The sequence below is a fragment of the Fistularia commersonii genome, chromosome 10 (assembly GCF_037954325.1).
Source record: "Fistularia commersonii isolate RoL2024-O1a breed Wild chromosome 10, RoL_Fcom_v1.0, whole genome shotgun sequence".
NCBI lineage: Eukaryota > Metazoa > Chordata > Actinopteri > Syngnathiformes > Fistulariidae > Fistularia > Fistularia commersonii.
The window spans coordinates 13,918,756-13,935,546 of record NC_141293.1 but is presented as its reverse complement, the minus strand read 5'-3'; the positions used below and the strand labels follow the sequence as shown (position 1 = coordinate 13,935,546).

Genomic DNA, 16,791 nt, shown 5'->3' with positions numbered 1-16,791 from the left:
CGTTTAGGAGGCATCATAGAGCGTGGGGTGTTTAAGTCAATGTTATTCTTTATGAGATCTCATACGGGTATAAAGTGCAAGAGTTTGCGATGCTGGGTATCTTTATTTAGCAAAGGAGATCTTGTATATTATTTAGTTTATAAAATGCATACTTTTTTTTTTACTGTTTTTTCTTCTTAGGCTAGAATATGCTTATTTCCATCCATCCAACTTCTTCCGCTTATCCCGTACTCAGGGTTGCGGGGGATGCTGGAGCCTATCCCAGCTGTCATCGGGCGAGAGGTGGGGTACATCCTCACTTACTCGTTCATTTGGGGCGATTTTCCCAATTTTTTTTCAAATTAACCAGCATGGTTTTGGACTGTAGGAAGAACATGCAAGCTCCACACAGAAAGGTCCCCTTTGTCGGAATCGAGCCAGGGTCCTTCCTGCTGCGAGGCCGAAGCGCTAATCACTGCGCCACTGCTCTATAGCTGATGCACTAAGAAAAAAAAAGTCAAATACTGGAAAAATAGCTACTGAAGAATGATACATCGCGAGAACTGAATCACAAAAAAAATCCACAAAGTAGCAAGGGCACAAAAGCCAAACCGTGAAGTAGCAAAGGTCCACTGTGTATAAAATATGAGAGACGGCAAAAGATACAATTGGACGAAGTGCAAACTGGACATTGAGGGAGTTGGGAAGTTCAAAAAGGAAAGAGCATTTTGGGATTCTGGTGAGCAGCATTAGCAGAAAAAGTATTTGCTCGTGGTGTTGCTCAGTCTGAAAGCCAATGAGATGAAGGACCTGTGGTTGCTTTCCTTCTTTTAGCGAGGATATAACAATCTTTGGCTGAAGGAGCTGTTTCCAGCCTCCAGGGTCGTGCAGAGGGTGAGAGTGGTTGTCCCTTATCAGTTTTCTGTTTTCAAATCTGCTGTTTTAGTCAGAAGAAAAACAAATGCAATCTATTCATATTTTGCTGAACTCACATTGATTGCTCTTAAATTCAGTCTCTCCCACTTCCTCTTGTTTCATCGATTGAATCGATACAGTTGTATAAGCAAAAACAAACTTTAATTGTCCGATTGTGTTTTACAAACTATTTGTTGCGGATCACTTTCTTTGTCTTAATTGCATGTTTTTTATTTTTAAGTTGGCCGTTACTTTCATCCAGATAGTTAAAATTAATCTCAATTCATCCATGCGCATTTTTTTGGTTTATTTTCAAAGAAAAAAGTGTAATCCTGTAACCCAGGCAACAAGACAGGCAACAAGATATAGAATGTGCCTTGAATTGTCCCACAGTGGGGAAATTTCAGATTCGTGGGAAGACGAAACTACAGCTGATACCATGATTCAGACTTCATTTCTATTGAAAGATAGATAGACTAAATAGATAGGAATAGACAGATAGGGGTCGGACCCGGTGCTTTCCTCTGGTTTCCCGTCACGAAACAACTAAAACTGTCTTGGTGTATCATCTGCTGGCTCTGAGCTCCACCTGGTGTAGAGCAGCTGCAGGTGAGTTTGCGACTGACCTGCTCCCTGGTGGCTGCAGGTCATGTCGACACAAAGCCATCAGACACCGCCGGAGGCCATTTCATAATTGAAGATCCGTGGGTATCAGTGGGTCCGGACGCTATTGTGTCACATCGAAAGAAGACGGAGGACGTAAGTCGTCCGGACGGGTGAACGCCGGCCCCTCTGCCCCCCCCCCCCCCCCCCCCGCTTGAGATACTGCGGCGAGAAGATATCTGTAAACAGGAAGAAATGATCTATTACATTTACGTTTCCTGTTGAGTTTAACAGACTTGTGGTCTGGAAGGAAAAGTTTCGAAAGGCTCAAACTTTAAAATGATGAAGAAACATGAGTCTGCAATGTCTCCTTTCACAATGAAAGTGTCCAGGTGTCTAAATATTCTCTATTTCAGGGTCAGAAAGGAGCAGGTCTGTATTAGTTTCTTTGTGAAAACTTGCAAAGGTGCTTTTCATTTGTCTTTGCTAAACAAGAAAATTAAGAAGTTGGGCCCTTTAACGTGTTTGAAGATGTCACTTAAAGAACAACATGTCTCTGTTTACTAAAAAGGAGAGTTCATGAGATAAATATCGATCAGCACACTGGTGGTGTTTAATGCAGTAAATTTAATATCACTCCGGAGATGAAGGCGCGAGGATGAACTCGGGACGATCGTGCCGGAGATCGCCGAACCTGCTATTTTCTCTCCAGACACCAGGAGGCGCCCCTGTATCTGCTTATTTTAAGGCCATCTGATCCAATGGGACCATCTGGGCCTCCAGACTCAGACACTGAAGGAAAGTAAATCTGGATCAGCCAGTCACAATGAAAGCTGTTTTTTAAAGTCAAACGTGGAAAAGGGTTACCTGATGCCCCGACACAGTAACGGCATAGAAAACACAGCTGGTGTTTTATTTATAGCTCACGCTTGGTTTATTCATCAGTTGTTCAACAGCAAACAAAGGACACAATCGGGTTTCAGAACTATTTCACCTGGAACAAGTTTAGTTTTCAGGCCACAAGTGGGACTTAAAGATTTAGCGACTAAAATAACAGGGTCTCTATTGCACTGCCGCTGTTCTATTGCACTCCACATATTCATATCTATAATCATATTTATAATCATGTTTACACTCTTCCTATCAGTCCAAATGCACAGCGGACAGCAAAGCAGGGCACGTTTCTACACTGTACATGTGACAATAAACGCTTTGAATCTTGAATATTAGATCCTGATGACACTCGGCTCTCGTGTCCGGTGTCTTCTGAAGACCATTACGTTTGACCTTAACTGAGAAGCAACGCGGATTTAAGAACTGTACAAGCACAACGGGAAAAAGTGAATCAATAGTGTCCCAGCAAACCTTTATTTGAATTGTTGGTTGCATTTTAAGGTTTATTTAAAATGTTAAATAACAGCACCTGTGCATAACAGGAGAAATGAGTGCATGTAGAGGTTTAATGGAAACACTGCATCAAAAAATGGAGGTTGGAGTGATATTTCATGAAGAGCCGTACAGGGGCCGCCATGACCGACTCTTGTGAGGGAGCAGGGCCAAAAGAGACGATCCTTGAAAAGAGCCAGACTTCACATCTGGATTATCCGCTAAAACAGACGCACTCTTATCTTTTGAAAAATCAAGTGTTTAAAACTGTGATTAGACAGAAAAAAGGACACTGATTGGGTTCAGGTGTTTAGTTAAATGGTGATTCTGATTAAAGTTCAGGGGAAAAAACAATCACAAAAATAATTGAGGTTGTTTTTGGCCGATAGTTGAAATGACTGTCAAGACTGCAGTTCAGTTTCCTGGTAAAATTAAAAAGGATTTAATTTGAAGCCATCTTCGAACAAAACCTTCAGTCGCTAAAAACAATTTTAGAAATTAATTATGGGGAAAACATCTTCGGTGGTTCTTCCTCCCGAAATAGGAATTTTCTTTATGAAATTTTACCGTGGCAACTGCCAAAGGAGAAAATGAAAAATTCAGAAATCGGGGCGTTTGACAAACTGAGCCTGCAGCGCCAGGGGTCAAAGGTTGACCCTTCCCGAAATCACAGCGGAGCAGTTTGACCCAGTTTGAGGTGGGGGGGCAGAAATGATGGACGGAGACTGGAGAGGACGAGGAGAGGACGAGTGGTGAGGTGGACTCAAGGAGATGAAGGAGAGAAGGGACGAGGATACGAGGCCACTAGGAGAGAAGGAAAGGAAAAGACAAGGACAGAAGGGGAGGAGGAGTTTCCACGAGGAGGAATCTCCGCTCTCCTTCACGCCATGGTTTATCTTCTGCACACCAACACAAACCCATTGATCATGCGATCAGATCTCCCAATCAGGACTCCAATCGATCACTGGTCTTGTCGAGGCCGGCGCCCTTCAGTCCCACTTTCTGTCCTGCTGGCGGCAGCGGTTCTCCAGGAAGTCGTTGCAGGCGACGGTCAGCGCCGCCACCAGGACCACGAACTCCTGGAAGTCCAGCTGCTGGTCGCCGTTCTCGTCCAGGTCGGCCATGATCCTGTCGATGGCGGCCGGGTCGCTGCAGCACTGCGGCGTGGAGACAGAGAGCGGTCGCGCGGGCGGCGGTAGACATAGATTATCGATCGGCGGCGGGCGGCGGACGCACGGCCATGAAGTCGCTGAGTTCCTCGTGCAGCAGCGTCTTCAGCTCGGCCTTGCTCAGCTTGTATCTGTCGCCCTCCTTGCAGGAGTGGGAGTGGAAGACGGCAATCAGGGCCTCCATCGCTTTCTCCAGCTGGGAACTCATGGCGATCGGCGCCCTGCGGCGATACGGGGCGTCAGGGCGCACAGTGGCCGAGGTAAGCGACGGCACGTTGGATACTTCCAGCTGGGATTCTGTCTCCCCCTGATGGGCACCAGTGGAATCGGCCGGGAGGTCGAACCCAGACGGGAGAGAAAAAGGGGCGGAGCCTCCTCGTCCCATGAAGGAGAGCTTTTATCAGACACCTGAGACGTTGCCGTGGCCGGGGAGATGCCATTGACAAAGGTACATGATAAAGACCCCCCTGACACATACACACACACACACACACACACACACACACTCACTCCACAGACACTCCACCTTCTGATGGCCGCCGTCTGAGGCCCAGCATCAATAATGCACCGGATGCAAGCCGCCACTCACTTTCAATCCACTTAATTAGATCCAAGTAGCGCACTGCTGCCAAAACACACACACACACGCACACACACACACACACACACACACACACACTTGAAACCTTATTAAAAAAACAGACGCTAAAAGCTAGCTTTCATAAAACCAATAAAATTAATAATACTACTGCTAACAACAAGAATAATAATGATAATAGAGTTACTGGGATGTTAATAATTAAACTGAATATTGCTTTTTACTCTTAATATTTAGAAACAGTTTGTGTGTTTGTGTTTTGCTGCAACCATAATCGAAACTATTCGTTTGCAGAAAAATAGAAAGTTAATTTATGAAGGAAATGGAAATTCCATAATGAATTCACTACTATAGCTATTACCACTACTACTAATAATAATAATAATTATAAAGTTAAAAGGGAGCTTTGACCCTAAAAATCTACACATTTTGATCGGTTAATTATCTCGGCGCACTGGAACTCACCTTCAGCTTTCAGTGGAGGCAGCCTGGCTTTGGCTTCTCGTCGCCTCCACCGGATCTGACCTCCTGCTTTGGCATTGGGAGGGGGAGGTCGGTGCCACCTGGGGGGTGACGGCCGCGTCACCCACTGCTGGGGAGTGGAGGAGTGTGTGTGTGTGTGTGTGTGTGTGTGTGTGTGTGTGTGTGTGTGTGTGTTGAGGGGGGGGGAGTCTGAGTTTCTGATGTCGAGGAGGAGTTTGTCCACCGAGATGATAAAAACGCAAAACCTCGGATCTGCAGCAGAATAGCCTTGGGGACCGTGAAGGAATGTGGGTTCATTCATTCATTCATTCATTCAATTATTCCATTCTTTTCCCGGCCCCTTTTAATCTTTTTTTTCCGTTATAATGACTTAAACCATGTTTTGACTGATTTCATTCATTCATTCATTTCATGGCCCCTTCAAATCCATTCAAACATTTTTATGCTATAATTACTAAACCATTCATCCATTTGTTCAGAGTGAAAGGGTTGATATCTCTTTATGACATGTGGATGGTTGTACTTCTCTTTATGATATGTGACTGCGTGGATGGACGGTTGTACTGTATTGACAGTTGTGAGTGCAGGATGAGCAAATTAGATAATGAATGGATGAATTTTCCAAATACACACACACACACACACACCCTAGAAACGTCATCATGTGAGGTCATTTGCTGCTTCTGCCTCACTATCTCACCTTCTACCTCACCCATTCACAACCCCATCTGTTTACATGTCATGCCCTAAATCTGCTGTCTTTTTTTTTTTACATTTTTTTTTATCCTCATTGGTTCCAGTCCGCACACATCCTATCACTCGATGTATATTGTTGTTTAGTTTTGGTTGTCTATTTTTCACCCTGACAGTTCCATTCTGTTGTCCATTCTTATTCCTAATATTGTTGCTGTTGTCGTTCTCTCTGCTGTCTATTTATCCATGAATGTCCTTGCTATCTTCTGTCTCTTTAAGGATATCTATATTCACATTCATTTATGACATTATAACTGTTGCACTGTTGTGACAAAAGAATTTCCCCTATGGAGATCATAAAGTTTATGTTATCTTATCTTCTTCAGCTCCGCAGAGGTCAATGTAAATCACCTACATTTCCGTCTTTGGCCACCAGATGAGGACAGTGAACATGCAGAGTGCTGTCTCAGGAAAAACCAGCTGGGTTTCTTTCCTTGGTCCAGCAGATGAGACTTTCACGTCCTGTCCGCGATGAACGTTTTATTCAGTACAAAAAAACACAGTTTTACTTTTTACAGACAAATCGGTCAAAGAGAATAAATCTGCACGTAGCTGCGCTACAGGTTCCCCCGCCAGGCCTCGCACGATTCGGGTAAAAGCAGAGGTCACGCAAGACGTTGCAGAATCACCAACTTTACAACATGTGCCCAAACTCCCTGCAATGTGCACTTCCTGTGACCTTTCAACACAGGCAGGAAGCCATAGGGAAACTCAGAGCAACACAATGGTGAGGCGAACGGAGAACTTCCTATTAGATGGGAATCTCTGTTTAATTTGATTTATCTTATTTTGATTTAATTTATTTTATTTTATTTGTGGTGTCAGATGACATAGCCAGTGAAGGGTGATAATCTATTTCTCTGTAGAAACCTTCAAGTTTGCCCCCTGCCTATCTGGGTTACTTCTGTATGGGTTCTCCTCGTCTTCTTCCCCCCCGGGTTGTCTTCGGATTTTCCATCTTCCTACGTCAGAAAGGTGAATGAATGAGTGAATAAATGAACGGGCATGGCTATGTGATATTAAAACTATAGTGAGGATGAATTATTAGTGAGGTGTGATAAAAATTAAAGTGCCATCACAGAGTATGAAGATTGACTTGGGGTGGAGACTTGGCATGGGGAACGGGTCATCACATGACAGTGAGAAGGGGGTGCGTTCAAAAAAAAAAGATGCAAAGTGTGTTTTCTCCCGGAAGCTAATAGGCTAACGGAACGCAAGATTCTCTCCCGAATGCAACTCCCTGCATTGCGTGTCTGACAGACAGAAAAGGCTCTGACTACCATGTTCCTGGGTCCTGTGCTGTTGCCCAGATCATCACATTGTTGGGTGCCACCACATCCAGGGCCTCCAACACTGTGAAACTGAATTTGGTCCCTCTCCTGCGGCACCAGACAACTGGGCTCTAGTCCTGGGCCTATCAGGATACTGTGATGGAGTGGTTAAAGTCTGGTGGTTAACAAGACCTCGGCTTTGACCACCGACGTGAAACGTTCAGTAAGCCATCGCAGGGAGGTGTCTGTCGAAGCAAGGACTGTTCTCGACCCTGTTGGGCGCCTCATTTGTTCGTTCCTCAGGTTCTCCTTCCCTGTCCTCCTGCGGCACCCCGGCTACCGAGACGCCGCCCACAGACGAGGTTCTCCTCATGGTGCCCTGTGGTGTCGTGGGCTTGCCCAGGACGCTCCTCAGCTGCGCCCAAAAGAAGGCCTGCTGGTTGACCTGCTGGGGCCACTCCAGGTAAGTCTTGGTGCTCAGCATCTTCTTCAGCTTGCAGTACTTGCTGGGCAGCGACGATGGGTCGATGGGCTCCTTCACCACCAGGATCACATCGCTGAAGGTCTTACCCATTGCCCTCTGCTGGGCGAAGTACAGCTCGTAGTTGCACCACTCGCTGTTGACGAAGTGCCGGGAGAGGACGAAAATCACCTGGGGGTGGATAGAAGGAGAGGACACTGAGACGATGGTGGGGAAATTGGATGAGACCTACTCACTGTCATCAGCATCAGCAGGTAATGACTTGACTCAACTGTTGTAATCCAGATTAGACCGTTTCTGGATTCAGCTTGATGTAGGAGTTGCCTAGATTTCTGAGCGAAAGTCCAATCAGAGTTCTGAATAACGGAGGACCTCCTTCTGCCCTACTGCTGTAGTGACTTCACATCCAAATTTGGTCAAAGTGGCTGAAAGCCACAAGGAAAAAACACACTGGTGAGAAGTTCTGGACCTTTCTGGCAACAATGGCCATCTTGTCTGATCAATGGTCCCAGTGAGATAGTGAGAGATTTTATCACATCAGCTGAACCTATAAGTCCAGAGAATTCTGCGGGTCTCTCTTAAGTGCTCACGCAGATGTTCAAGGAAAACATAATCTGAAACTCTAAGAGAATCTTGAAATCAATTTTCATGTTGCCTTGTTGAGCAACTTGTCTTCCCTGTTCCTCTGAACCATTGTTTATTTTCGTCACTTCGGTTAAAAATGGTTGCTTCGTCAAGTGGTTTATTTTTCGTGCAGGATGGCAGACCGGATGCCCAGAGGGGAAGTGCTGAGGGAGAAGTCAGAAAACTGAAGTGAACCCTGACGGTAAGCACGGACATGACCCTAATGGACTCAATCTGAGGTTGGATGGTCCGGAAGCCACAATGACCAAATCTGAATCATAGATTCTTGATGTGGTGGCAAGAAGGTCCATGCAATGCAATTAAAATGTAGAGATTGTGAGATTTTGGGGTGATGAATGAAGCTAATGACATCTTGATCTGCCAGGCAGAACACATATGTGCAATGAGAGCAGTGCCCTGAAAGGCATGTTCCTTGAAAATGCCTTGTTTGACTTCCATTTCCAGAAGCAAATCACAGGAAATTTTGGTGAATGGTTCGAGCTCTGGTTAGGTGACGCAAATGTTTTCTTGGAGGTCAAACTGTTCGGACGTTAGCACACACGGTCACAGTGTCAGTTCTCGTAAAAGATCAGAAATCAAAAGATCGGTACCTTGCGACTGCTCTCGATGTTCTCGATGATGTTGTCGATGATCCACCTCCCTGGCATGAAGTCGCGCTCGTGAATGCAAAGTCGGTAGGGGCTGCGGTTGTTCTCCAAGCATGGCAGCAGCTGCTCCCTAACCCAGTCAGCATCAGAATGGCTGTAGGATATGAAGGCATGGTAGGCGAACACCTCCATCTCGCCCGCTGCCCGCTCCTTGTGCGCCCTGTATTTGGCTCTGATGATCTGGTATGTCGCCTTGGTGTACCAGGGCAGGTCGAAAATATAGCAGAGCAGCATCAGTATCAGGATAACGGCTGTCGTCGTTGCAACACAGATGATGATGACCAGCCGGATGTCGCACGCCACCTGGCCGGGGAAGTATTTGGACACGATGGTGTTGAGCAGGGCCTCCGGATGGTAACAGCGGTAGTTCCAGGGCCAGTCGGTGAGGTTGACTTTCCCTTTGGACATGGTGTCCTGGACGAAGGCGTGGAGCTCACAGGTGCAGTGGTATGGATTATTCCCAGCTCTCAGCTGAGACAGCCGCGGCATTTCCTTGAAAGACTCCTTGCTGATGAGTCCAAAGGAGTTGCCGTCCAAAGTCAGCATCTGCAAGGATGGGCTCTCCCACTTGGGTGGGATGAATTTGATCTTATTGCCGCTCAGTAGGAGCACCTCCAGGTTGGTGGCCATCTCAAAATAAGCGGTGTCTAGTAGGTCCAGGTTGCAGGAGGACAAGTCCAAGTATGTCACTGTGGTGGGGAGGCAGCGGAGGGACTCGCTATCAAATTGGTTGTTGTGGGCGATGACCTTGGTGATGTTCTGATGCCAGACGCAGTCTTGGCTACTTCTGGCAGTTCCCAGTTTGTTGTTGCTGATGTCTAGCACCTGCAGCTGCATGAACTCCTTCAACAGCAAGGACAGGCCTTTTAAGCTGGTGAGCTCGTTGGTGCTCATGTTGAACGTGCGAAGGTTGGACATGGTGCCCTTGTAGCTGCACAGCTGGTTGAAGAGGAAATCATTCTCTACACGATTGTTGGAGATATCCAGGAACTCCACACCCTTCATCTCGACCCAGGCGTCGCAGGGGACCGAGTTGAAGTAGACATGCTGGATGGACAGGTGCTTGACCTTGTTGAACCAGGTGAAGCGCCAGTCAAACCGGAGCACATCGGGATTGCTGATGTACCTGAAAGATATTGGACATTGTCATAACTACCTTTGCAAATCATGACCAAAACCCATGAACTGACACTTCGCACTTCAACAACGGGTCATTAAAATCACAATGGCATATGCCAGATTGACAAAACAAACTCACCAGAGGTCCAACCTGTCCAGCTTCAAGTCCACGATGCGAGAACTTGCCCCGTCGTCAATGAAGGTAGGTGAGCGGGCAAAGTCGATATACTGCAGCCTCACTTGATTGATGGGGGCACCTTGCAGATTCATCAAGGCCATCCTGAGGAGGTTTTCGTTGAATTTGCCCCGGTGGAAGACGACCTGGTAGGCTGTGATATCATTCAAACCCTGGAAGATGTCCTGCTCTCCCACGTAGTACGTGAACTCAAAGAGATTGCGGAACTGGATGGCTATGAAGGTCTTGTTGGCGAGGTCGCCCAGCATGTCGATGAGGGTGTGCGGCCGCTGGTCAATGGCCATGTCAAAGCCCAGCATCTTGGTCTGAATGACGGCTAAACTCCCCGGATCATAGTAACTCAGGTTGGACGAACACTTGATGGCGAACTTGTTGAGTTTGATGTTCCTCAATGGCTCGAAGTCCCCTCTCCTGAGACCCATCACCAGCGGGCCGCCCATGGACAGATCCTGCAGTTTGGTCAACCTGGAGAACCTCTCATCCAGAGTGGCATGTTTGTAAAGGTTATTGGACATGAGTAGTATCTGGAGGTTGGGAACAGATGTCAACGCCGCCACGGGAATCTCCGGCAAGGAGTTGTTGAAGATGTCCAGTATCTCCAGCACCTTGTTGCTCCTGAAGGCATCGTCGTCTATGCGTGAGATGTTGTTGAACTTCAGCACGAGGGTGCGGAGCCGAGGGAGGTGCTGGAAGTCGTCCGCGCTTATCGTTTGTAGCTTGTTGTAAGAGAGGTCCACTTTCTCTAGCGTGGGCGGGAAGTGGCGGTGAGGCACAGCCTCTAGCTGCCTCCCCAGGCAGTCGGCCAAGCGTCCCGAGTCCAAGATGCGACACGGCCCTTCCTCTTGGTTGGTGGTGGGAGGGAGAGACGGACCCGGCGTCGGGGACGCAAGTCCACCCATGATGCAGAGGAACAAAGTCCAAATCATGGTGACAGATCTGTGAGGAGAACAGGAACAGGAAATGAGTAAACTGTCACTGTGAGGAGGGTTGAGAACACTGACATCATCAAAACAAGTGTAGAAGATGACAAATGACATCAGGCCCTGAGTGAAAATCTAGCGACCCAAGGAACATCAAGCCATGAAGGACCACCTCGTAGAACTGAGGGAACATCAAGTCCATTGTGAGCGGCAAACAGAATCTGGAGAGCATCAAACCCTGAGTGACCACCCAGCAGAACTTGGGGAACATAAAGCACCGGCCAAGAACATGAAACCCCAGACGAAACCTCCACTTCCTGTCCTCATGGTTCTCTTCCCTTCTTCACTTAGAGCTCCTCACGTTCACGTTCACTCGGTTCTCCTCCTTTTATCCATTCAATTAAAGTCCAGTTGCCGGCGACGACCCAGAAGGACCATGGGCTACCTACTATGTTCATTAGCCAACTAGGCTATTCATAATTTGACCTCTTTGTTTGAAGGTCTTTCGCTCACCGACATGCTGAAAACAGTGCCTACTGTTGACCTACTTATTGAGCCATTACTTGACTTAGTATTTTGAAATTCCAGTTTCCCGTGATATTAATAGTGCTACTTACGTGTAATAACTGTTTAAGTGTGTAATAACTGTGTTATTAACTGGCAACAGTAGTTGGTGGGGATGGTTTACTTGTAATCAATGTTTGTTGCCGTGGTTTCCACGTGTTTCTTGATCACGTTATTGGCGCTGCTCAGGTGAGAAAACAGCAGCTGTTCCTGCGAGGGAGATTAGATAAGGATCAATAATATTGACTGTTTGAAAGGCGGCGCTGTAGACCGAATTGCAGGCAGACAATTAGAGATGTTATTTTTCAACCGGAAGACTTCGCCAAACATAATTAACAGCTTTCTTCTGAATTAAAAATGTATGTTAATCCTGGATGTCTCCTTTACAACAACTAATTGAGTACTATCTTGTTGATTTGAGTGAATTTTTCCTTAATTTATTTTAGCTTTTTCGTTGACCCAAATCTGGAAATGAATAAATAAATAAATAAAATATTAATAATAATGATAATTGACTAGTATTAATATATTTTCTATTAACAATATGGTTATTATTATATTGCATTGTTATTAATAACAATAATACAATACCATAATAATTATAATCATAACTAAATGATTGTATTTTTATATTATTCTAATATGATAAAGTAATACATTATGATAATAATAACCATGATTATTATCATAATGTATTACTCATATCATAATGTAATCACAGTCAAATAAAAACAGTAACAATTTCTGAGTTCATATGTGGGAAGTAAAAATGAAAACCAGATTCTCTTATTTGTGTTTTCATTCACTCATTCATCAACCAAACAGGGTCGAGGAATTCACCTTCTCATCCACATGTTTGGTCAATGCAGGGCCTCCAGTGAACCTCCTGCATGTGTCCAGACTGCGGGAGGAACCCGGAGAACCCTGAGGAACCCCACAGCACCACGGGGAGAACGTGGAGACTCCACCAGGAAGACCTCCGATGGGATGGAAAGAAGGTGGGGGAGAACGTGAGAGGTGTTTCATTGAGCTTTTTTTGTCCTTCAGACCAGTCGTCCTTATCAGGAACAGGAATGTGGCACAGCAGGCTGGTAACGTGTGTGGGCGTGTGTGTGTGTGTGTGTGTGTGTGTGTGTGTGTGTGTGTGTGTGTGTGTGTGTGCGCACACGCAGCAACCCACCTAAAAACTGAACTGAAACTGGGTCAAAGAGGCCCAAATGTTTGTCTGCTAGTCTGGGTCATTTCCAGGAAATGTGGATGAATATTTTGGTGGAAATTATTAGTTATGATAGTACTACTATACAACTAGTAATACACTGCTACTGCTGCTATTCCAACTAAATTGATCACTTCTACTAAGAATACTACTAGTACCACCATTTCAACTGCTCTGACTGACCACTTTCAACTTCTACCAATTATACTTTGACAACAACCATCCCTGCTGCTATTCTGATTAGTATTACTGCAGCCGCTATGACTACAGCTACTGCTCCCACTGACAACACTCGTCCTCCTTCTACTGCTACTAGTACTACCACTCGTGCTCCTAACTCTACCACTAGTCCTATTAGTATTAATAATAGAAGTATTTTTACGAACAATATTCAAAGTTGGACGCTTAGCAACCCATTATTACGATGTTGTTATCGGCTCTCCAGCCAATAGAAGTACAAATACTGCATCGACAAACACATGGACGACGGATGTGATTGTGAGCATCTCCATGGCAACAGACGACCCGCAAGGAAGGACGAATGTTCAAGCCGTCCGACTTGATGCCGTATTTACCCAGCGGTTGATGGGCAGCGGTGGCGGGGGTCATGTGACCCCGTCTGTCGGCAAGGTTGGTACTACAAGTATTGCACGCAGGTACTCGGCATGTGCTTAAAATGGGGACAAAAAGTATCAGGAAGTAACACCTTGCTGTATATTTCATCCATTTCCTTTTATGAAGATGGTTGTTGGCTTGAAGTTAAATGCTGATATTATATTTCCTATCCTGATTCTTCCTGTCACTCCCTGTTGACCATATTTAGGCAGATTAACCCCCCATTTGTGGTGGATGGGCTTTCAGCTTCTTATTGATTTTTAGTTATATTTATATTATTTATTTATTATTTTGCTATTTTTTTTAAAATAATCTATGATTCTTTTTGTTATTTTATTCAAGATCCTACTATTTAATTCTATTTTGCCATATGCCAGATTGTGATTTACCACAACTTCTGCCCCAGTCATGTTTTTTTTTTTTTTTTGCAGAATTTCCTGCAAAACTGGTGAAACAAGAAAATAAATAAAATTTGACCCTTGAAATTGTCAAAATATTCACAAAAAAAAAAAAAAAAAAAAGCTTCGGCAAGCCCGAAGGAGAGTCGGCCTGAAATTGTGGAAAATCGATCTTAAAACCCGATGTGGCGCCTGAGGAGTGGCCGCCAGGGGGAGGGGCCTCGGCGTCGGAGCGCTGTTGACTTTTCTGCTACGCCGCCTTTATTACTTGTGACTGAATCAATACGTGAGTAATAACCACGGCGAGCAACCCTGGGCTTCCTGCCGTCGTCTGAAAACGTGTGTGTGAGTGTGTCAGAGTCCTGCAAACACACACAAACTCACACTAACCTCCTTTCATCAACACTAACCTCCTTTCATCACTGCTCAACTGGAAAACCAGATTAGATATAATATGCATATATCTGATATATAACTTTATATACGGTGGCGCTGTGGTTAGCGCTTTGGCCTCACACCACGAAGGACCCTGATTCCACTCTGACAAGGGGACCTTTTTGTGTGGAGTTTGCATGTAAGAACAAGGTTTATTGGGAAAATTGCCCCGAGTCAGTGAATGTATGTATGTATGTGGTCCTGTGTGATTGACTGGCGACCAGTCCAGGGTGTATCCCAGCTGGGATAGACTCCAGCATCCCCCATGACCCTGAGTGCAGGATAAGTAGCAGAAGATGGATGGATATATATATATATATATATATATATGAATGAACAGGAAGCTGGTGTTTTACTTACCAAGGCAGCCTTTATTTACTTTTTATTTTATTAATTAATTAATGATTACTTGCATGTTTTGTTTATTTATCTTCATGAAAATGTATGTATTTATAAATGAATGTATTTTCTTTACTAATTTCTTAATGTTTTTTTCATTGAAAGACTACTGATTGATCAATTGTTTGATTTTTCACATTTAATGTATAGATCAAATTGAATTTCAAGAAATTCAGTTTAAATAATCTGTTTATTTTTTTCTGCACCAAAAGAATATTTTGTTTTTTTTGGCTAATTTCTGAATTTAGTTTTTTTTTTCATTGAAAGATGATTGATTGATCATTTGACCGTTTTTTTTTCCTTATTTAATATGGATGAAATTGACTTTAAATTCGTTTGTTTATCCGTTTTTTGTCCCAGTCGATCATGTGATTGGTTCAGAATCGACCAATAATAAACTAGGAATACAGGAAGTGACATCTGACACTCGTCTGACCAAGACAAGATGTCTTCAAATCTTTGGTCGAAGTTTCAGGAGCATTTTCAGGAAATATGTGAGTGAATTTAATCTGTTATTCGCTGAGGTTAATATTTGGAGATGGAGACATCGTGTGAAAACCCCAATGAACGAGCGGAGCAAGTTCATCCAGAAAAATGAGATGGTTAAAAGTCAGCAGAACATCAGCTGGGACGTTTTTCTATTTTTAGATATTGGTCTTAAATTTAAAGTGAATTAAATGTCACCTAATTTTGACAAATCATCCAAACAAATTTGGAAGGTTGTGGATCATTTTTATCAGCGGGAAAAAAAAATGTATTAATAAATAGTGCCCTAAATCTAATGATAATTATTTTTTTTTGTTTTCTTTTATAAATATAATACAAATAATCAATGTATATATGTATGTATATATAAATATAACCCAAAATTTAATGATAAATTAAATTGTTAACTTTTTTTTTTTTTTGTCAGTTTGTGAGTTTACAATAATTGATTTTTCACAATGACATGCATAAATGATTGTGTGTAGTTGTGTGATTTACCCCACGTCCAGCAGTGGTTCGGGTTCAGGTTACTTCACAGACATGCAAACACATATGGTTGTCATGGAGAGTTTTATCTTCTATGATGGTTTTAGTAAACAACAAACTGATGGGTTTTTTTTTTCCGGCTCCGAGGAGAAGTTGTGCCCCTTCGCCTCCTCGTTGCGCCCATTTGACTCTGCGTCTGTCGCCCCCTGGTGGCAGGCGGGTGAACGTAATATATTGATTTATGTATTTTGATTATTCTCTTAATGATTAGTTTATTATTTTTATTTTCTTCTTGTCATTGCATTAATTATTGACATAAATTGGGCTGGATTGAAAAAAAATGTTTTTTTTTTAATGAGGATGGAAGCAGGAAGTGCTCACTTAAAATTTTGAATAGATAAATAAAATAATTGTTAAAAAATGAAATTATTATTTAACCAGGTATTGATTTAAATAAAATCATACATGTGAATATAATCCACAATACATTGTTACTTATCAGTTTTGTTTTTCTTATTTTAGTCTTGGCAACTTATACAAAATATTTTTTTACTTTTAAAGAGACAGGATCTTCATTTTTTTCCCTAACTTGCAATTGGAACCACAAAACAGTAGAGGAAAGAAAGGAGTATTTCTACTCACCTCCTCCAGCCGTTAGCTTGTCACCTCTTCCTCCTGACACTACCAATACCGTCTGACGGACAGATGGTCCACCCTTCACTTGTCTTTCTCTTTCTCCTCCTCCCTCCCTCCCTCTCTCCCTCCGGGCATGCCTTTCTCACTGCATGCCTGTGTGTGTGTGTGTGTGTGTGTGTGTGTGTGTGTGTGTGTGTGTGTGTGTGTGTGTGTGTGTGTGTGTGCGCGCGCTGCACGTACTCTGCTCAGGAATGCAGATTGGAAAACATTTCTCCAACTCCTTGTCCTAGTGCATTTCACTTTTAATCCCCCATGATTTTTAGAAAAGATCAGTTAATCAATCAGTCAATCATTCGGTCAATCAATCCGTTAATCAGTATACAGATCAATC

General features: G+C 44.0%; 2 protein-coding genes across 4 annotated transcripts; both read right to left on the bottom strand.

Annotated features, from left to right (window-relative positions):
* Positions 1 to 3,593: 3,593 nt before the first annotated feature.
* Positions 3,594 to 4,260, bottom strand: s100a1 (S100 calcium binding protein A1). The gene is made up of 2 exons (XM_086154424.1): positions 4,120 to 4,260; positions 3,594 to 4,040 (listed from the first exon to the last, which is right to left on the bottom strand). Exons 1-2 carry the CDS (start codon positions 4,258 to 4,260, stop codon positions 3,873 to 3,875), a joined length of 309 nt encoding a protein of 102 aa, XP_086010550.1. The 3' UTR covers positions 3,594 to 3,872.
* A 1,169-nt stretch (positions 4,261 to 5,429) lies between these two features.
* On the bottom strand, positions 5,430 to 16,585 carry tlr18 (toll-like receptor 18). 3 transcript variants are annotated; one of them, XM_086153857.1, is made up of 5 exons: positions 16,407 to 16,450; positions 11,783 to 11,939; positions 10,189 to 11,181; positions 8,874 to 10,056; positions 5,430 to 7,809 (listed from the first exon to the last, which is right to left on the bottom strand). In XM_086153857.1, exons 3-5 carry the CDS (start codon positions 11,169 to 11,171, stop codon positions 7,378 to 7,380), a joined length of 2,598 nt encoding a protein of 865 aa, XP_086009983.1. In that variant the 5' UTR covers positions 11,172 to 11,181; positions 11,783 to 11,939; positions 16,407 to 16,450; the 3' UTR covers positions 5,430 to 7,377. The 3 variants fall into 3 exon arrangements, with proteins under 3 accessions (XP_086009983.1, XP_086009984.1, XP_086009982.1); XM_086153858.1 differs by lacking the exon at positions 16,407 to 16,450 and adding an exon at positions 12,570 to 12,996; XM_086153856.1 differs by lacking the exon at positions 11,783 to 11,939 and having other exon boundaries at positions 16,407 to 16,585.
* Between the last annotated feature and the right edge of the window lie 206 nt (positions 16,586 to 16,791).

Bases quoted from the DNA above. Each gene is read 5' to 3' on its own strand.
- s100a1 (XM_086154424.1), bottom strand. From the start codon at position 4,260: ATGAGTTCCCAGCTGGAGAAAGCGATGGAGGCCCTGATTGCCGTCTTC. The intron at 4,041-4,119 runs GTGCGTCCGCCG...TCCACGCCGCAG, and splicing joins AACTCAGCGACTTCATGGCC to TGCTGCAGCGACCCGGCCGC.
- tlr18 (XM_086153856.1), bottom strand. From the start codon at position 11,171: ATGATTTGGACTTTGTTCCTCTGCATCATGGGTGGACTTGCGTCCCCG. The intron at 10,057-10,188 runs GTGAGTTTGTTT...AATATCTTTCAG, and splicing joins CTGGACAGGTTGGACCTCTG to GTACATCAGCAATCCCGATG. The intron at 7,810-8,873 runs GTACCGATCTTT...ATCCACCCCCAG, and splicing joins ACATCGAGAGCAGTCGCAAG to GTGATTTTCGTCCTCTCCCG.